The sequence below is a fragment of the Bombus affinis genome, chromosome 10, assembly GCF_024516045.1.
Source record: "Bombus affinis isolate iyBomAffi1 chromosome 10, iyBomAffi1.2, whole genome shotgun sequence".
NCBI classification, from domain to species: domain Eukaryota; kingdom Metazoa; phylum Arthropoda; class Insecta; order Hymenoptera; family Apidae; genus Bombus; species Bombus affinis.
In genome coordinates, this window is record NC_066353.1 from 1852197 (window position 1) to 1872426 (window position 20230).

General features: G+C 38.1%; 2 protein-coding genes and 1 long non-coding RNA gene across 5 annotated transcripts in view; 2 read left to right on the top strand and 1 right to left on the bottom strand.

Moving 5' to 3' along the window:
• LOC126921357 (storkhead-box protein 2) overlaps positions 1-7155 on the top strand; it is a 111859-nt gene extending 104704 nt beyond the window's left edge. Inside the window, exons 5-8 of one of the 2 annotated variants that reach the window (XM_050732871.1) lie at positions 1674-1880; positions 2428-2612; positions 2796-3269; positions 3799-7155. In XM_050732871.1, the coding sequence (XP_050588828.1) occupies positions 1674-1880; positions 2428-2612; positions 2796-3269; positions 3799-5040 (2108 nt within the window). In that variant the 3' untranslated portion in view covers positions 5041-7155. The remainder of the gene's footprint in view (positions 1-1673; positions 1881-2427; positions 2613-2795; positions 3270-3798) is intronic. The other variant, XM_050732872.1, reaches the window with a different exon arrangement.
• Positions 1-13744, bottom strand: part of LOC126921382 (uncharacterized) — a 133935-nt gene extending 120191 nt beyond the window's left edge. Inside the window, exons 1-6 of the long non-coding RNA XR_007712306.1 lie at positions 13489-13744; positions 12818-13179; positions 12643-12742; positions 10835-12561; positions 9433-9713; positions 9048-9147 (exon numbers count right to left, since the gene is read on the bottom strand). This is a non-coding gene — a long non-coding RNA (uncharacterized LOC126921382). The remainder of the gene's footprint in view (positions 1-9047; positions 9148-9432; positions 9714-10834; positions 12562-12642; positions 12743-12817; positions 13180-13488) is intronic.
• An 82-nt stretch (positions 13745-13826) lies between these two features.
• Positions 13827-20230, top strand: part of LOC126921358 (follistatin-related protein 5-like) — a 46769-nt gene continuing 40365 nt past the window's right edge. The window contains exon 1 of one of the 2 annotated variants that reach the window (XM_050732873.1): positions 13827-14010. In XM_050732873.1, coding sequence (XP_050588830.1) covers positions 13978-14010 — 33 coding nt within the window. In that variant the 5' untranslated portion in view covers positions 13827-13977. Of the gene's footprint in view, positions 14287-20230 lie in introns of both variants that reach the window. The other variant, XM_050732874.1, reaches the window with a different exon arrangement.

Below are 20230 nucleotides of genomic sequence, written 5' to 3' on the forward strand. Positions count from 1 at the left end.
ATCTTTTTCTCTAAACTCGATGGACGAGTCCAGTGCGTTTATGTTGTTGTCGTCCTTGGCAGCCACGCAGTCCCGCAGCGGAAGACGGTGCATTCCTACGCCGGATCGGATCGAAAAATTGTCGCGATTCGATTTAAATTGCGCCACCCTTATCTTGGTATTTAGAGTGGCTGTCGTCTCGGTGGCGAATTTATACCTAGTGGTATGCTTTAAAATTAGAAATTCAAATGGAAACGCATATTACCAGAGGACTATATAAAGAAAAGTCTTCTTTATCGAGTATCGTGCGTGCTCTCTCGCTATGGTCAACGCGATTTCAGCATTGTACGATAATACTCTTTCCATATATTGCCCTGTACTATCAGCGTTTCTCCATTGCCATCCGGTAATAGCTAAAATATCGCGTGCAGCGATGTTACATTGTTACCCGCGCCATTGATCGCCGCCAGACACCATGAATCCTTGCATGCGATCGCATTTGCTAGCTTGAAAGCACGCTTACGTTTCGTCCACGTCGAAGTCTCGCAGTTGTAGTTGTGATCGTCGTTGTTGCTGGTCGTGGTCGTGGTCGGTCAAAGTTTTGGAGCCGCGCAAACTGGAATTTTCTGGCGCATTGACACGGAAACACCTTCAGCACCTTGCATGTTTCGCCTCTTACATACATCAGCACGTGTATGGAGGACGTACACGCGAGCATCGGTACATACAACAAGAAGAGAATAGCGTCCGTGCCAAGTCGACGATCCCTGGAAAGCGTTTAGCACAGCCGATATATTAGCTATTGGTCACGACAATGTCTACCGTTACACACGCTGTCGAGATCACGTGGGGGAGGGGGGGCACGTATATAATCTTCCTACTTTTCTCTGACTCGTTTCTCGAGTGATTCTCACGCTGCTAACCCACACTCGGTCGTCGCCACCGCCTCTGGCTGTATACCACGATGAAAATCAGGGACGAGGGTGTTCCACTTTTTGAGAACGCGATTCGAGACTTGCGGCTTCGAGCTCAAACAGTGCTTGGAATGGAAGCCTTCGACGACATTTGGAAATTTGGAAATTTCTTTGTTTTTTTTTTTTTTTTTATTAATTACAATGAATTTTCACCCGGAATAAGTAATCGATATTTGATGACTGTAATGTTAATTCAATTGATGTTTGATTGGTACAGAACAGTTGCATGGGATATAATAACTTCAATTGCCTGTGATTTGTAAGAAACTGTACAAAGAGAATCAAATACTAAACAGATTATAAGCTGTTCTTCAGCTAATGGCGACAATAAGCGGTAAGGTCAGTGACTGCAGTTACTGAGAATTTAAAAAATTCTAAGCGATACAATTGTTGAACATATTTGTAATATCGTAAATCTTTGAAGTAAATAAGACGATCGATTCTGGAAAATCGAGTTTATTTTGGGAACAAATTAAATTATATACAATAACAATTAGTAACAAATCTACTAAAAATTTTACCAGGGAAATTAAGAATCGATTTTCTAAGTCCTAAATTACCATTCTTCTCCCGTTATCTAATCTAGTCAGTAAAATAGCTGCCGATAAAACAAAGCAAAAGTAAAAATGTCGGTTGGCGGATAGCTTGAATTCTATAGAATTTACATATAAATATACGTAAACGAAGACACGGAAAATATGTAACTGTTGGTGTTTGCAGGTAACCCCAACGACAAGGTTCTGTTCGCAAGATGTCGATCGATGCCGGGTCGCCTCGAGAGGCGACATTCTCTGCGACTTTGGGGATCGGCTAGACGTTTACCCAGAAGCGGAAGTTCACGGTCTCTGCCGCGAAGGCCAGAAAGAAGCGATACTTCGTCGAGCGCGGAATATGCGAGCACCGACAGCGCACCCCATAGTCCAACCAGTGAGTCGAATCGGGGAAGGGATTGTTTTGGTGATGGATGATCATCTAATCGGAACGTATTGCCTTTCCACTTGAAGCTATTACTTTCGATCTGGATCACGTTCTTTATAAAAGAAAGCATCTCGTTTCAAATTTTATACACGGAGAATTTTCATCCTTGCTATATTGCACGAAACAAGATATAAAAAAATATGTTGGAAGATACAAGTACGGAAAGCTTATCGCACTAGCACAAATATTCAGCGTTATAGCTTTTACTTAAAAAATATTATTATTCGAATGCTGAATAATTTTTACTTTCAATGAAATAAACTACCCAACCACGCTTTGCAGCTCTTGCATCTATCTCTGAAAACCTTAAGACGAATTAGAACGAAAATCCCGATTGAAGAGTATCTGCAGTTCCCCAAGTTCCTAAACCCGCGAACCACAGCTGAGCATCGACCAAAGAACGAAGCTTCTTAGTCACCTTTAGCTGGCAAGCCCTTCCTCGATCCCCGATCTTTCATTACGAAATGCAACATCGGTTCCTCTCTTTTTTCTCAAGGTTTCTCCGGTATTTTTTCAGAGAAAATAGGTCTACTCTCGAGGCTATTCCGACGAAGTACGCGAAGAAAGGGTGCACCATTAATGGGCACGTTCAGTGCTCAGTATCCTCCTACCGAGTGGTTTAATCCACGTGTCGTTCATCTACACAGCGTAGCCACGCAAACGAGAGCCGCTAGCCCTTCGGTGAGTTTTAAATCGGGACGATGCATTCTACTAACGAAAAAAGAAAAAAAGAAGATAAAAGAAAGAAAGCATCCATGTTTTTGCTCTCGACAGACGGAAATTGAACGCGAACGTCGAGATTAAATCGCGCGAGAACTCGAGAGGAGCGAACCGGCCAGCTTAACAACGGAGTAACATTTTCAGATGATGGAGGGTCTAGCTCAGTCACAGGCCAGTTTCCAAGTATGGGATGATTCGAGCTCGGTGCGATCCGCCACGCTGCCCAGGCGACATCGACGCCAAGCCAGCGGTGATTCCTCTAGTTTATTGGCGAACTCGACGCCCAGAAGTTCCAGACGACATCGATCACCGTGTTCGACAATGCCCAGATCAAAGTGCTCTAGTTTAAGCAGATGTACGTCCAGAGCTTCTGTTCTGCCGCCAAGTACCAACCAAGAACCGTATCAGAGTCGCAATCAAACGCAAAATGGTAAAAATTCGGCGAACTCGTCGCCTAGTAGAAGCGGCGGAAGTTCCGGATCAGTTAGAACTACGAATGCTAGCCCCGCGAAAACGGCCACCCTGGGCAGATCCAGCACGAGACAATCTAATTCTAGACGTCCCAGTCACGATTCCACTGGTAGTGGTACCAAATCAAACGGATCGCCTCAGCATAAGGTAATAGGTAGCTTTGATTTAGATACATAGTGATCGTGCTTCAGCTACAGAGTCTATACGTATCGTTATCCTTGGCTCCATGTATCGATACTGTTTAATTCCTGGATTTCCAAAATTTCTATTTTATGTGTATTTGAAAATCTGTTTAGTACGAGTTAAAATCATTTTTTATATGATAACCTAGATCATTTAGGAAGTTTCACTTGCGAATTTTTTCGAGATGACTTCTTATTTGCTCTGGGAAAGTTTTTGAACGTTCGACTTAAAAGCTTAGATTCGTAGACTGCGATGACTTCTAGGACTTTCTCAGATTTCTAGAAAGTTTAAAATAGTAAAAAAAAAAAAAAAAAAATGACGCGAACATAAATGGCTTTACCTATAGAAACGTAGATACACATACATATAATAATGTACGTGATTGTTTGAAGCGTTCAAAATTATAAACATATGACTATAAATTTCAAATTCATAAACACAGATTCTCGAACACAGATTAAACAGAAGGCCGAATAGCACGTTATCTTTGCAGGTTCTACAAAAGACATCATCCGGTCACTCGTCCCACTCCAGTGGAAAGTCGATTTCGAGCGGTAAACTCTCATCGTCACCGTTGAAAACATCCACGTTACCAGCAAAATCCTCGCCGCTCAAAGTGGTGCAACAAGGATCCTTGACCCCGCTTCAGGAGGCACAAAATTCGATAACTCTACAGGTTTCGACGAATTTAAGTCCGGTCAGTCCATCGCAGGAACAACGTACGATACAGAACAGCGTGACGCTAGCCTCAAATGCGACCAGTACGACAACCATCTCCGGGTCCCCCGGCACAAAAATCTACGTGCAACAGAACAACTCGCCCATGAGATCCGTCATTACGTTTGAAAATGGCACGGTGAAGACCAAAGTGGCTGACAAAGAAACGATGGACTGCAAGGAGAAACAGGATCGGGAATTGATCGGTGAGAAACTCTATAAGACCAAGATAGACGAGGAGAAGCTATTCAAGTCGAAGCTCGACGAAGAGAAGTTAAACAAGTCGAAGCTGGACGAAGAGAAGTTGATCAAGTCGAAGCTCGACGAAGAGAAATTGAACAAGTCGAGCAAGCTCGAACGTCCATCCTCCCTTTACGCTTCCAAAGAGTCGAAACCGAGCCATCTCTTGTCAGAGTCCGATAAAGAGAACAAGCCGAAAGCCGACGAGGAAATGCCTAACAAATTGAAACTGACGAATCGATTGAATAACAGCCAAGCTCATTTAATAGACGGATCGACCAATAATATAGACAAGAATTCTTTGGTCAACGAGCATCCTCCATCCGCGTTAACCAGCATGAAGAATACCAATGATGCCATGAACAATTCGAGGAAATTGAGTTTATCGTTATCGAAGGATGCCTTAAGTTACAGGAATCTTCTTCGTCCGGATTCGAAAAGCAATATTGCGTCGAATCCACCATCACCTACCAAGTCGTTCGATGGCTTCGGCGGATCCTTTAACAACGTCTACATAGAGAATCTGGAAAGTTCTAAGCAGCAAAAGGCGCCGCAAGGTTCGGAACCGAATTTGGAGAAAACGGTCAGTCGAGGTGATCTTTGTTCGTATCCAAGCCTAAGCGACATGCAGGTTCAATTCACCAGCCTAGCAGCGCAAAAGATTCTCAAAGGTTGCCCGATTAACAGCGTGGACACGTTGGTTGAAGTTAACATGGCAGCTGCAGAAAAGCCGAACAACTGCGACGTTACCGTTCACACTGACTTTGGTCTCGTTTAAAGTTTTCTTCTTCGTCGATCATCAGGAAACCGGGCGTGGGTTTTTCACACGTTTTTCGTACAGTGAAAGGTTGAACTTTAGCACGATGAACTTCTCGGTATCTCGTATGCTTGCGTCGTGGTAGAAATGTTAAATAGCAAACGGAAGAACGCTGTACTGCTTAAGCATATAGAGAGAGCATTGTAACAGTTACCAATAAATAAACGTTTGTTATGTTCATCAAATATAGTATATGTATCGTACGATCGCACGTTATCTCTTTCCCCGACAGTTTTCACGATCTGATTGTAATATTGATCACTGATTGTAATATTCACGTTAAACGAATCCCATGCGATTCTCATTGAACATTGTGCTTCCATTTGATCATCTATATGCTTACGCGGCTGAACGTTCGATTATATTGTGTAAAATAAAAGCCAGCCATTCCATAGAGAATATTCGTTAGCTTATTTCTAGTTGCTCAGAGCTCAACACTCAACCAATCCGGCGAATTCTATTAATTATCAAGCGTTGATTTAACATGAATTAATTTTATCCGCGTGATATTTAAGTTACATAGCGATATTTGAATGCTGCTTGCATTGTCGTTTCACCTCATCCATCTTTATTGGCCACTCTCATTTGAAGATATCGCATTTTTCGAATTATCACACCTTTCGTAAAGATGTTTATTAAGAAAACAAAGAAGTAAATATTCCTTTGTCAAAAATTATTTTTCATTGTTGCTCCTACATTCAGCTTAAAAATTATTCAGAAAACAATGCATTGCGCGCATCAAATTTCATCGTGCCTCCATTGCCCTTTCATATTCTTTTCTTTTTTTATTCGTGGTTTAGTTTAATATATTACGCAAAATGAACTATAAACGGGTACCACAGCGTCGTAACGTTAGCAGTTTTGCATCGCTTTACCGAGCTAAAGCGATTTGCTAAAGCAATACTTCACGTACGATAGCCTGACAATTTGCCTTACTCGAACGGAAGAAAAAATAAAGATGATAATATTTTATGCAAATTCCAAATACTGCCAATTTCGTAGCGTCGATTTAGGATAGCGATCAATCTCGAGTCTTCGTGGAAGGTGTAAAAAAAAAACTGGTAACGTAACGTGCACCATTCGTTCGTCTCGAATTAGTTGTCACAGTGAACGAGCGTCTATAAGCGTTAGACGATATTTTATTTCGGTCAATATGCCAAAGTAGAGAGGAAGCGTAGTGCAGTCAACTTTTTGTAGAATTTAGGACATAGTTATTGACTACACGAGCTATAATTAACAACTATAATTAAAAAGTTACGGCTATAGATCGTCGTTACAATTATCGTATTTATAATGAAATTCAATTAGAACGGATCAAACTTTTCAAAAGGAAATTCTCACGGATAACAGCTATGCGTATAAATTTAATACCTAAATTATGCCCTTTATATATATACCTCTGATAAAACTGCAGTGAAATAATTGGAAGGAATATTTCGATCGGGTTCGTCGTTTATAAGAGAAGAGAAAAATGTAAATTTAGATTGAAGTTTGCAGATGTATAAAACGTTTATACCGAATGAAATAATCGTGACGCGAGAGACAAAAGTCAACTGCCTACAATATCACGAAATTCTAGTGACATTACACGTATAACGAAAAGGAGGTGCATTATTTCCCCATTGAGAAAATAAGCGGTACCATTTTATTCATTAGAGCAATGGTAAATCTAAGTGCCAAAACCGTTAATAGTACTTAAAATCGCCTTAAAACACTCGCAGCGCGACCTCATAACGTGATATGACAACGAAGTCGCGATGTAAACGAGTTGTCCGTGTAACGTTCGAATTACATTATTCATCTTAAAAACGTCAAACACGTAGTCGTAAGATGGTAAACGAAACTGGGCCCTCATGAATGGCCCCTGCTTTGTACATTTCGTACGTTGTATTACCGATTAACCGATGGTAATTTCAATAAGCCTCTGAGTCTTCCAGTTTTTGTGGAAAATGGAACGACAGCGACCGTGTTATGTCTTTATTTCTTATCAAAACTAACTTGTAGAGTACTTGTGTAATCTTGTTCTTAATAATTATAACAACGAAAGCGTATGATAATAAAGAAGATAAAAAAATACATACACCTGTTATTTTTCAACCCGACAGTTAACAAATTAATAGATTTAATATAATTAATGAATTAATAGCTATTAGTCTTTCTTTTATGATCTCTAATATAAAAATCAAGTCATCGAAAAGTAAACATTAAGAATGCACAAGAAAATAGAAATGTAAATAAAAACTAAATGATATATCGAATAGAATGCAAAATGGATTGAAAGACTCGGCTACATAGATTTGATTACATTATGTATGCAATAATCCTTACACAAAGCTATAGAACTGCTAACACTAGATGTTTTTTAAATCTTAGTAGTAAAGGCGAGAGCACTCATAAACCGATATACTTCTTATTTTAGTGCTTGATGCTATTTCCAACATTTCCAATTTAATAGAGAACAACAGCTGGTTCAAAAGATATGGTTTTTTGATCGATTCGGTAATTTTTCCAAATCATTAACAATCGAAAGCAGTGTCCACACATTTTTGTATCTTCGCCGCACGTTCAACTCTTAAAACATATAAATCAATGGATTCATTGAAGCGTGTAATAGCTGTTACTATAATAGCTCATTCATAACTACGACAAATCGTTCACTTATCGATTCAACTGTTTGTTTGCTAGTAGCACATACATAGGTTTCATAAATGTGTTTATCGTGAAATTACCGATTTGGTCGCTTTCTAGTTAATCTATCTTTTACAATACGATGTACCCAATATCTTCTGTTGATTCTTTTTCTATGACGGTCGGTAATACTAAAACGTAATAAAAAATGTGTCTGACAAATAACAGAATAGACGAACAAATAAAGTATAAGCATATGTTGTAAAATTACCGAATCGGTCAAAAACCGTATCATCTGAACGAGTAATAAGCTGATAACGCTGGTAATGACAGGAATTAAAACTAAGTGCCATCATTGACTAATCGTCGATCATAGATGTATATACGTACTTTACCAATCACAATATATTCTACCGTACCAACCACCAATCTTACCATTTTAATGTCATTCCCGACATTACCGATTTAGTGTAGACTAAAATTATTGACCTCGTCTATCATACCACTGACGAAGAATTTTATATACTCATATACTATATACTGTAGACTCGTCTATGATAATATTAAAATTTTAGGCAGCATTTGTAATAGTCATATGTAATTGAAACTAAATTCTAATAATAAATTAGCAACAAACTACGCCTAATAATATATGTACATTATAAATAAGATAAATTATACATATCCTTGTATAACATAAAAATCAACGATTCTTTAAATTGTTTAAGATATTACCATAAGAGAGTTATAACAAAGTCAAACGATATCCAATCACGGATAGACAGGACCTCTTTATGAAATAGTGAACCACTATTCAGGTAAGTAATCTCAACATTAACATATGTGTTGCTCAGAATAATACTGATGTATCTCCAATCTTATCATAAACGAAACCATATTACATGTTGAAGACAATTTTAAAGTATCGATATAACAAGAAAATATCTGCACGTATACTACTTTAATTATTTAATTAGGTCAATGATTTTAAAAGAGAGTTTTGCGTTGAATATTCGGCAATATTCAATATTTCACAAAAGCTTGTTTTTCAATATCAATACTGAATATGTTTCGATTCTACTAAGCTTATATTAATATCGTATCAGACATCAGACATAAAATTAGTATTACTAAAGAACGCGATATGGACAACAGAATCCCATCCTGAAATGATAAAACACAAAGAGGAAATGTTACTACTCACGGGTATAATAAATACCCATGACCACTATGCTCGTTGAAAGAATCTACGTAATGCAACCAGACGGCGGTCTCGATTCAGATCTTTTACCCTAAGACATGATTGATTAACCAGAGGAACAAAAATGCATGCAACTTACGATTAGATGTGGAGAACGTTGTTATCAATGTTGCTATGGCCCAGAAGAAACCGTCATCAAAGCATCGAACCTTATCGTAGATGTGGAGGTTGTGAAAAGTCTTTGGTAAAAAAGAACGAGACTCTATTAAATTCATTTTAGTGATAATAAACATTAAAATTGTAATAACGATAAAAATTGTAATTCTAACCTAAAAGCTTGAATCTAACTAAAAATGCAGATTCTAATGATTTCTAAAGTATACTAAACGTTCCTATTTTACAGCTTAATATTGAGATTTTTAAATTACATTAAGGTTTGTTACAATAAAAAAATAAAGATTTAAAGCTTCCAAAATTATTTTTTTTCATCAGATCACAAACAGTAAAATAAATTAAAAGCTTACCATTTTTAAATTATGCAGAGGATGGATCCCTTTGAGAGAAGTTTTGAGTTTCTGAGAAAACGAATACTTAAAAAGCTTATTATGAATTACTAACACGGTCATTTGAATTATAATCGACGAACAAACACTGACTGTAATTTCGCGAATGAATTGTATTTTTCATACAATATATTGTAGATACAATTAACTCTGACCCTAATTGTATTTACGATACAATTAATTAGAGCTAATGTGTAGACACTGACTCCACTGACCGCATCGCGCACGATCACAAACAGTCTCTGAAACAAAAATAAAACTATATTAGTAGGAAAGCAGAGGCAAGCAGGAAATCAAGTAAAGAAATAAAATCTAGTAAAATATATTGTTCTTACATTCATTTAAGAAAATACAGCTAAATGTTAGTTATTCACGTAATCATATTATCATAATCACCATAATCACAAATCTATATTAAACAAAATTAATGATAATAAGATAAAGCTACATGAAATAATAATAGCCATCCTCTGTCAGAAATTCGTAATACAAGGATGATTCGATCAATCAGAAAGCAAAAATGATAAATGATTAAATAAACGTATAGTAAGTAATTAAATAAAGCTGATGGAAGTGTATAAATGTACTTACAAAGCGGTTAACGACGCATGTTAGATGAGGTTAAACATCTTAACTACTGTTTACAACGACGCACTAATACTGCATGCCAAACGCGGAAAGTGGTACGAGCTTGTACGAAATACGAACATATGTATTTTTCTATATATATGTGCACACAAATTTAATTTGATACGACCAATAGGAAAGAAGCAAATTGACTTCGAAAAAACTATGTAATTTTACTTATTTTCAATTTTATACAAATATTAAAAGAAATATATAATAAATGTTTAAATTTAACACGTTGTAACTAAATGAAGTTGATAGAATAATATAAATGCTTACAAAATTCCAAATCATCGAATTGCCACTAATTTTTTAACATTCTGCTTACATACGTAGTTATTATAATTATATTTTCGTTATTATTAATAGCACGAACGTTATATCAATTTTTTTATTTCTATTTTCATTACTACGAAAAATAAACGAATTCACATCATAATTTTTTTTCTTTCGTAACATCATTACATTTAAGTATAGCAGATGTAATGTTCCACTTTAATTAAATAAAACAACATAAGTGCTTAAATTAATAATAATTGATATTGTCTCCCAAATATTAGTACCTCAAAATATTATTATAAATATTAGAGAACTAATATAATATTAATTTTAATATTAGAAATATATTACTATTTGAAAAACGATATTAAGATAAGAACTATTTTAATACAGTCCGGTGTAGATCATCCAAAATTATTTACGAAATCCTTTGATAATTTAGACTAAACTGACATACCTCTCGGGGACGCCATGGGAAGTCGTGCGATATCTCGGGAACATCACAGGATGCGTGTGTTTTAGCTTTAGTTAATCATAAGATAGATACATATGTTAAGTTCATCGTGAGTCCATTCCGTACAATGGTACACTTATTTAATTTGGAACAAAACATAAAAATCTCTTCTGTCTTGCCCCATGAGTTTATCACATAAGTCGATCTTGCGATTTATCGGTTCGCAATCGCCCAATTCCTTCGAATTATTACGTGGCGTACTCGTTCGTGCGTATTTCGGATACGCACGAATCAGCGTGCATTTGACAACCTCTTGTATTCATAAGTCGCTCCAAGGATCCCCTTATCTAGGTGACTGCTCAATGACTATTCGCGGTTTGCATCGAGTCGCGGGAGTTCTCATCACGACCATGGTGCTTACAGAGTCCAATTGAAGATCCTACCCGATTGGTGCTTCGGTACTCGGACAGGGTTAAGACCAGTAATTTGATGTCCTTCGTAATCCTGTTCAGTAGTTCATCCCACCGGGAGTGAACCCCACTTGTTCAGTCGAGGACTAGTGCTTCGTAATCCTATTTGGTTCCTCCTATCGGAAGTACCACTTGTTTAGTTGGAGTGTGTCATACTTCTATGTGTACACGAAGGCAAAATCAAAATTTTGCCATATTTAATAGGTCCTTGAAAATTTGTAATGTTTGCTTTTCTTTACATTATCTCGATCCTTGACTAATCTACCGCAGTATCATCAGTCGGCAGCTTCGACGGTGGATTGTGTAAGTTTCGAATGGCCAGACAAAAATCGTGTGATGGTCAATCCTAGAGCCCCTCGTTGAAACTTGGAGGTCTCTTGTGATACCGAATGCTGTCATCGAATTATTGTACAATGTTCTTATAACGTAGCGTGGGAGATAGTTGTTGCGTAATGTATGCGTCCTTTTAAGTTTTAGGTTTAAGTATTAGTTTTCACTCTCAGCTTAAAAACCTACACCGTGCAATGCATGCGTTATAGCTTTAATTAATCATACAATAGATATTCGTTAATAAATTATTAGCACCAGTTGTAGAGAGATATTGCAGGGATATATTGCAGGGATATCGTGGGGTACCTGTGTTATATAATTTAATTTCTTAAATTTCGTTCTATGTTACAGTCTTTGATATGAAAAGCTGCCAGTATAGCCACGTCCTAATGCACATTAGATTGATATCTATCTAATATCTATTTTTAGTTTAGTTTTACATTTAAATAGGTTTTAGTTCTAAGATCTAAATTACGTTAATTTTAAGCCTGATTGTTGGATGGCGTGAAGCAACAGGGGACTTACTCTTTGTTTTAAGTATAATTTTTAACCTTAGTCTTAAGTCTTACTTTCAAATCTTACTTTTAAGTTGCTTCGTTAGTTTTAAGCCTTAGTTTTAGTATATTTATGAAGATTGAAGTACTTCATCGATACCTTTATCCACACAAGCAAATTGTTGATGATTTTTTTGCTCTTTTCGTTTGTGCGCAATTTATCTATTTAAGTTATCCATAAATTGTGTTGCGAGTTTCTTAGATTGAAGTATGTAAAAGTGTAAAATTCCATACTTCATTTATAATTACACCATATCCTAATTCGTATTGTATTTGTAATTTCATAGAAAACTTTACTGGTAATTGAAATCACTATACTATATTGAATTGATAACGACGCATGTAACACAAAAATGGTAGAGGGTACGAATGAGACCTACAAAAAAGCATTGCATATCACATTTATTCTGTTCTTAGCACAGAGATATAGAGATAGGGTATGCGAGTCATACATTACCGTGTAAGTAGGTGCGATATGGGAATAGATAAAGAACGTTGCGCAGAGACCCTTTCTGTTCATATTTAATCAAATATGCACACTGACACCAGTCGTTGTTCTAGATTCGGTGCAGATGAGAAAAAGAAAAAATAAGAAATAGAATTCTTCTGTTTCACAAAAGAAAGGTACATACATACGCATTTTCTTTTTCTTCCAACCCGCTGTCGCTGCGGCGATTTGCCGCAAATCATTCTTGTCCGCTCGATATCGTTGCTATCATATGTCTTTCTTCGTTTTCCTATTAAGAACAAGAATAGCAGATATAACAGATCGCAAAGGGATTGGGCGGTAAAACGCCGCTCATCTACACGGAGACTTAGTCAATGATGTCACGTATATTCTGTTCTTTGTCAATGCTTTAGCCACAGACGGTTAGCACCCTCGCAATTTGTTTTGATCAATCGGTATTTCAGAACATGCGACACAGAATCCCGTAAGATGCCAGGTCAATTTTGTGTCTCATCTGTAATGCTACTGCTAATAGAAGAACCAAATCTGAAATACCGATAGTAGCAAAGTTTATCAATATACAAAAATAAAACATATAGTTAGATAAAAATACATAATTTCTAGATAAGTTTGCAATCTTATATTCAAACTACAGATTTTAAATTGTATTATTGTTCACAATCTATTAAGTGCACTTGCTTCTTTTAGTCCATTCCAAACATCTATTAAATATATATATAGTTCATCCTAAATTAAAATATGACAAATTTTCTCTTCGTTATTCTTAACTTGGCAAATTGAGTAAAGTAACAGGATTTACTTTATTTCATTTAAACTTTAATAAATTGTACTTACAATTATTCTGGTAAAACCAAGAAAGTTCAAACTCATTGACCGTAGAATCGTTTAACTTTATCCCATCGACAAATCCCGTAAGAAAGCTTGCACGTGAGATTCTTTCGGCGGCTGGAGCACTTTCGCACAAAAGTAATGGCTATACAATAAGAATCGAACGCATTAGTTAATCCCGTTTCCGCTTTCCTTCCTAATTGCTTAAATTGCCGGAAAAGTTTAAGCGAAGCAGAGGCCACGCAGGCGCACTGAGGCGCGCACGCTGCGCCACTACCACTCTGTTAGGTAAGGTTAGATTAGATTCTACATCGTTCTCCAACCCTCTCCTCATGTTCAGTACACCCCAAGCTATCACTGCGGTCGGTAGGTTTCACCTGTATAATCACATCGACGAATGCACGCGCACACATTCACACACGCGCACGTTCGTGTATTTGTTTATACGCTTGCACGATCGCGTATTCGTTTTGTTGAACATCGATCTACACATCAATGCGATCATCTAGATTATCAATTAGATTGGTGGTGAGTAACTAAATGAAAAGATGAAACCGTCACTTTTAAATACAATTTGAACGATTCGAATTTTGTCTAAACTGCCGTCAAAAAATTGCGGAATTTCTTAGATATACAGTCGTCTTTTTCATAAATCGAGAAACGTATTAGTAGACTAATGCGAAGATGCCTAAGAAACTTTGGTTGGACTAAACAAACTCGCGTAGTGTTGTCGCGGCGGTGGTTGTGAAAGTGGCCGTGAAGATTGTTACTACAAAGTAGTCTCGTCGGAACTAATCACACAGGGTGAGTAAAATAATTTGTAGTTCACAAGATTAATGTTTACTCTCGAACTATCTAAAACTTTTTCGCGTGGGAGCACGAGGATACTAAACTCGTGCTCCCTTAATGCAACTGATTTAGAGGTCTATGACTCAAGTACTTCGGAAGTTTCGCACAAACTAGCTCCCATAATAAATTTTTACTTAAATCAAGCTATACACCGGTTTTTTTTAAGGAATTTACGGTCCTTTAATTTAGTGGAAAGTTCGCGTACAATGCACCGTGGTTTCGTACCTACACGTGAAACTATCGTCACGATTTTATCAAGTCCACCGTGTAATCGTGTTTCAATCATGCATCAGCTAACTCAACAACAACATTGCGAGCACAACAGGGAAACCTCGAGCAAATACGAAACGAAAACTCATCGGTTTAAATGTAACCGTGCACCGGTGGTTATAAATGTCGTAAAAGAAAAATAAACCGACAGCTTTCGTTCACAATACAGCCGATCCTATTAGTAGATCACGTAATCAAAAAATGCGTAAATGAAAGCACGAACGTCAGAAACGTGGTAATGACCAGAAAAATCATGTGAAATAGAGAAATGTAGGGTAGTGGAAAATAAAATGAGATATCATGGTCCAGGATGAATTGATATAGAACAATTCCTCGATCCTGGCAGCGAGTACCTGGCCGCGTGGAATGAACACGTACAGGCAGCTGCATATCTGTAATCACGCAGGTGTGAGTGACATCTACGAATATCTGAGCATGACGCGCAGGCGCCTCCACCTGTAGATACGCGAGGCTAAATACTAGATTTATCCGTCGGTGGAACAGACCGCTCGACGGAGTATGCGGATCAATAGAATTATCTTTTTTTTCCTTTTCTCGCAAAAGAACGGATCCTTTTACCCTGCACTTTTTACCATTTGGTCCCAACGTTCGGAGTCACGGAATCATACAGCGCACCGTCGTGCGTTGTAGCTTGCAGAGAACTAACTAACGACGAGAAGATCGATAAAATTACGTATCTCATTGAAAGAGTTCGCATTTGTGTCGCTCCTACTCTTTTCTTTTACTCGCCATAAGGAAACTCGATCCCTCGATCGTAGACATCGTGGAATTGTTCTTCTTTGAACGACTCATCCTTTTGCTTTCTACTACTTCAACGATCCACATCAAGGGAGAAGTATCTTGGAGATAGAGAGATGCTTTTTCACGATTTTCATTTGTGTCGAATGAAAGAAAGGAATATACTAGTATGTAGTATCGAAGTATGTGACGAGAAAATGAAGCAACACTCGCTATACACGATATATTTCCGAATTTTGACAAACGATCTTTAAGAAAATAGATTTTGCAAACTAAGACTGTGGCTTAAAAGGCAATTCAAGTCTCTTTCGAGAAATATTTTTTTTAATTAAAATTGTCCATCGTTCGCTAGGACGAAAATTAATTTGGCTACGGAAGAAAATATAGGCAAAATACGTGGTATCATCGTCGTTTGGTTGTTCTTACGATAGAGGCTTGTTTAATCAAAACCGCTGATATTTTTATTTATTCAACTCCATACAATATATGCCTGTGTATCGAGTAGCGATACACTAGAAGGGAAATAATCGATCTGCTGCAAAACTTTTGATAGTTGCCACAAAATATTCTCTTGTAAATAAACAAATAGTCGAGCATTTTATTTTCAAGGTATATAAAGGATGAAAAATCCGAGTGATCTCGTTAAACAATTTCACAGGGTCTGGCTTGGGCGACAGTTACAACTACAATACTGTTCGTTTCACCCTCGCATTTCCCTCGTATTATCTCGTGCTCATTGCTGTCGTGGCCGTTTTCATTGTTCTTATTATTGTTTCCCATGCACGACGACGATCCCTCCATTAATATCACGGCCACCGCCAACTCCCGCCCACATCCCCCAGCGTCATTAACATTAGCATTTTTATGATTATTAAGGTCCATAAGCATTATTATTTTCGCCGGTGGTTTCTGGAGACGGGAAAACACGAGCGGAACGCATCACAGTGTTCCGTTATGAATTGCATTACCTTTTCAAAACAGCCATGCATTATACATACGTACGCAGGAGCCACATGCAAAACGATAATGCCACCCCCGTGGTCCAGCTGTGCCGGTCCTGGACGCGTGAAATGTGCAACACGGAATAGAAGAAAATAGGGAAACGCGATGGAATAGACGTCTGTCGGCCGTACAATGGTCGCCGTCGGGTCAAAAGTTCAGAACTTTTGTCATGTAACTACATATGTAGCTGAACTAGGAGTCGTATTGATCTCGAGCGAGAGCTGGACGAACAAAGTTCTTGGAGATTTAACGAGAGGCTCTTGGCGATGAGCTGCTTTCCAAACAATACTTCGTATGCGCTACTAGGAAGTCCGAACGAGCGCGCTTATGCTCGAAAGTAACTCCGTGCACCGCACACCACCGGTTCGCACATCGGGTCGCTCGCCAACTTGCAACCTATCCTCTTTCCTTCCCTTTCTTCCTCTTTTTTTTTTGAGCCGAGTCGGCTTTGAGTCGCCACTGCTCTCTACGCCATTATCACCGGCTTTTTGGTCGCCTTCGAAGCTCGATCCACATAATGCCTACGCTTTTACCTCTCTTTACGACCTACGAAACGAGCCGGAAATGTCACAGCCGTGGTTTGTCGTTCCCTTCTATTCTGGTTGCGCTTTAGCGCACGGTGTAATGTCTCCTTTGATCGTCTCTCGGTGGAACTCGCGTTCTTCCTTCCCTTTTGCTAGATTAAACCTCGAACTGTTGCTTCGAAAGTCGATCGTTTACCGTGATGATGCTTTTCCTTCTTTGATTCCATCGCAATATTCTATTTCCACGATGCAGTTTCAAGAGGCGAGCGTGTATTTTACGGATAACAGTTGGTCTTTCACCTCTGTTTTACCTCGTATATATGGGATCAGTAAGTAATAATGAAACCTGGACAGCTGCTGGTAAACTTTATTGGTGTATAAGTATAATTAGAATTTTAATAAATGTGAGCATAAAATTGAGCGATCTACTGTAATACTACTATATAATACTACGTAATTATACCCGTAAATATACGTAAATTACACCCGTACGTATAAATTCTTTTTTTAAAGACATATTTCGAAATAAGACCCGCTAATGCATAACTTAGGCACACGCTAACGCCTAATAACTAGTCTGATGTATCACCGTCAAGGCGTTAAGCTGTGCAAGACTGTGACCATATTTATAGTTATTGTAAGCCCGTACCGCGCTGTACAATCATAATTCTCTTCTAATTAAATCGTTAACTCCGCTGCAACGCGCTTCTTTTCAGTAACTCAAATTTTCTTGGCAGTAGGTAATTCAAGAATAGTTAGTACCATATATAAATGAAGTTCGCAAATTAGAAACGTGTATGCATATGGTCAAGAGAAGAATAATGAAACAAAGTAAATCTGATTTTTCTAGTCGTATCGGATCAACGAACGATCTTTCTCTGTACATATATGCGATTCAAATTTATTCCATCGCCTCGAGGCGACGGTAAAAGACACATCAGAGGCGCGCACAGACAGAATGTGTCTTATCGATCCGTTCTATTGCGATGGTCATAACAAATTCATAGAGGAAAATACTCGACGATGCCGAGGGAATGGCAGAAATACACGGTGCATAGTGTGAGGACGCAGACACTGATTTCATCTCTTATCGTTAATCAATACACGAGAGAATTACCGGAGAAACGTAGAGAAGTGATTCTCCGCGAAATCGTTTCCAACTAAGGTATAACCGTAATTGAAGGTAATCAGAATCGATAAATGTCATGTCCAAATAGGATCGTAAAAAAAACGTTAATTTTCCATGGCATCCTTGTTTGAATATAAATACCCTTAGCTCGATATGAGAGCAATGATTCATCCCTCTGTTTGAGCTACTTTGCATTTTAATTTAGACGAGAAATTTTGTCCAACGAATTATTGCGTGATTTTTTAGAAATACATTTTTACGTCTCTGAAATATAACATTCATCGATTACCATTTTCCATTTTTAGCGCATACTTCTTCCAAAACGATGATACTGCGTAGCTAATAAAAAACTAGTCTCTACGCTGTTATTATCGGCTACCTATCATCCGAGAATAACTGTCGAAGATAAAAATACTATAGGCCAGTAGCCGTACATACGGTGAAACAATGTCCTGTCCAGCTATAAATATGAAAAGTCGCTATAACTGCGCTGCCTTCGTGTCATACTTATGGAAACTCGTAGTGTATTTTTGCCCGACTTTACGATAGTCTGTAGTTTCGTGCAATGTTTTCTTTCTTTCTTTTTTTCCTTTCCTCTCTGTCTGCCTAAAAATAAACGGGGGTGATACCAACGATAATCTAGAACATAAATGAACAATATCGTAGAACGAACACGTGGAGAGCAGAAATGCCGCCGGTATTTATAAAGCGTGTAATCTATGCGCGATATCTATCGCGTAGCTAATACAAATCTGCGAAATATTACACGATTGCAAACACGACCGGTTACGTGTTTTCTCAGTACGGCGAGCAACCAGCATGTAATTACTACATCGTTAAAGCTTCAGTAACCGTTGTTGCACCGATAATTAATTTCCGCCGTTTCGTTGAATAATTCGTGCGATATGCAAGCGCCGCGTGTCGGAACGCGACAAGTGAAAGTGGCTGCCGCGTGTACGCAAAATACGCGCGACCATCATTACCGAACACGGACCAATAATGATCACCTGATGAAAATTTACACGAGCCTCATGCATACCGAACGCGGAACATGCCGAAATTATCTGAAATTGTTTCGTTTCCGACGATTGCATGCTCGTTGATTAACATTGGTTTAGACTCGATTAGAAGCGTTTTGCCTCTGACTAATCGATATTAAAGTTTATTTATTGCCGAGAAATTGACGCTTATTACTCGATAATTACGTTTCTACGAAGAAGTGACATTTTAAGGGACAAAGAGATGGACAACACAGAGTACCTACCGGAAATAACCGTGCTGTATATAGGTGTACGCCCGAATAGATAGGCTAAACACGGTTCATTACTGCAGCATTCATTACGTACCTTCCAAAACGACGACCCTTCGTTGGTGCTTTGACTGTTAAAGCAAGGTAGAACAGGTCGCTTTTCGACAACTCCTACAGACTTCTTGAATAAATGAACAACGCGATGCGTAACAAGCCCCGCTATCGTATTTTCGAAAATGCTCTTGAAACGTTACTTTTCACGTTCAGAAATATAGTAGTATAGTACATAGTATCGAATAAATAATTTTCACGTCCTATATAACGCTGTGGCAGAATTTGGAGCTTGCAAACGGTGAACCGTGTTTAAAGTTTGTTGTCAGCTCAGCGCTGACGGTTGTGTATGCTACAACGGGAAATTCGTAAAGTTCCTTGGTAAAGTAAGCCTTATTTCGTTTCATTTGCAAATGCTATTTGCATTTCGAGACGAACTTCCGTGAAGGTATTCTGTTCGTTTTCGTTTCATTCGTTGTACTCTGTAGCACGCTACAGTATATAGTATACCATCGTAAATATTCAATATCCTTGCTAATTAACGCGAATCTATCTCGATTACGTTCTACGACCAACGAACGGATGTTTTTTCAGCGTCATTTAATATTTGAACAGATTTCGATTGTCCGATTTCGCTGTAATCGGTTTCATTATAAAAACACTTGCGCTGACTTTAGTTCGAGAGAAACATAAGTACGATAGATACACGTAGAGGAAACTATTTGTTCCTACATAAACATCGGCCTAGCATTATACGCGTACGTGTTCACCCATATACCTGACCCGGCCTGATACGCGATGCGAAAACGCGCTAAATAAACCTGGAATGATAACAGCAAAAGGATTCGCGTGACGTCCGAAGCATATAAATCCCTCTACAAATACGAAAATATACAAAAGCATTTAAATAAAAAG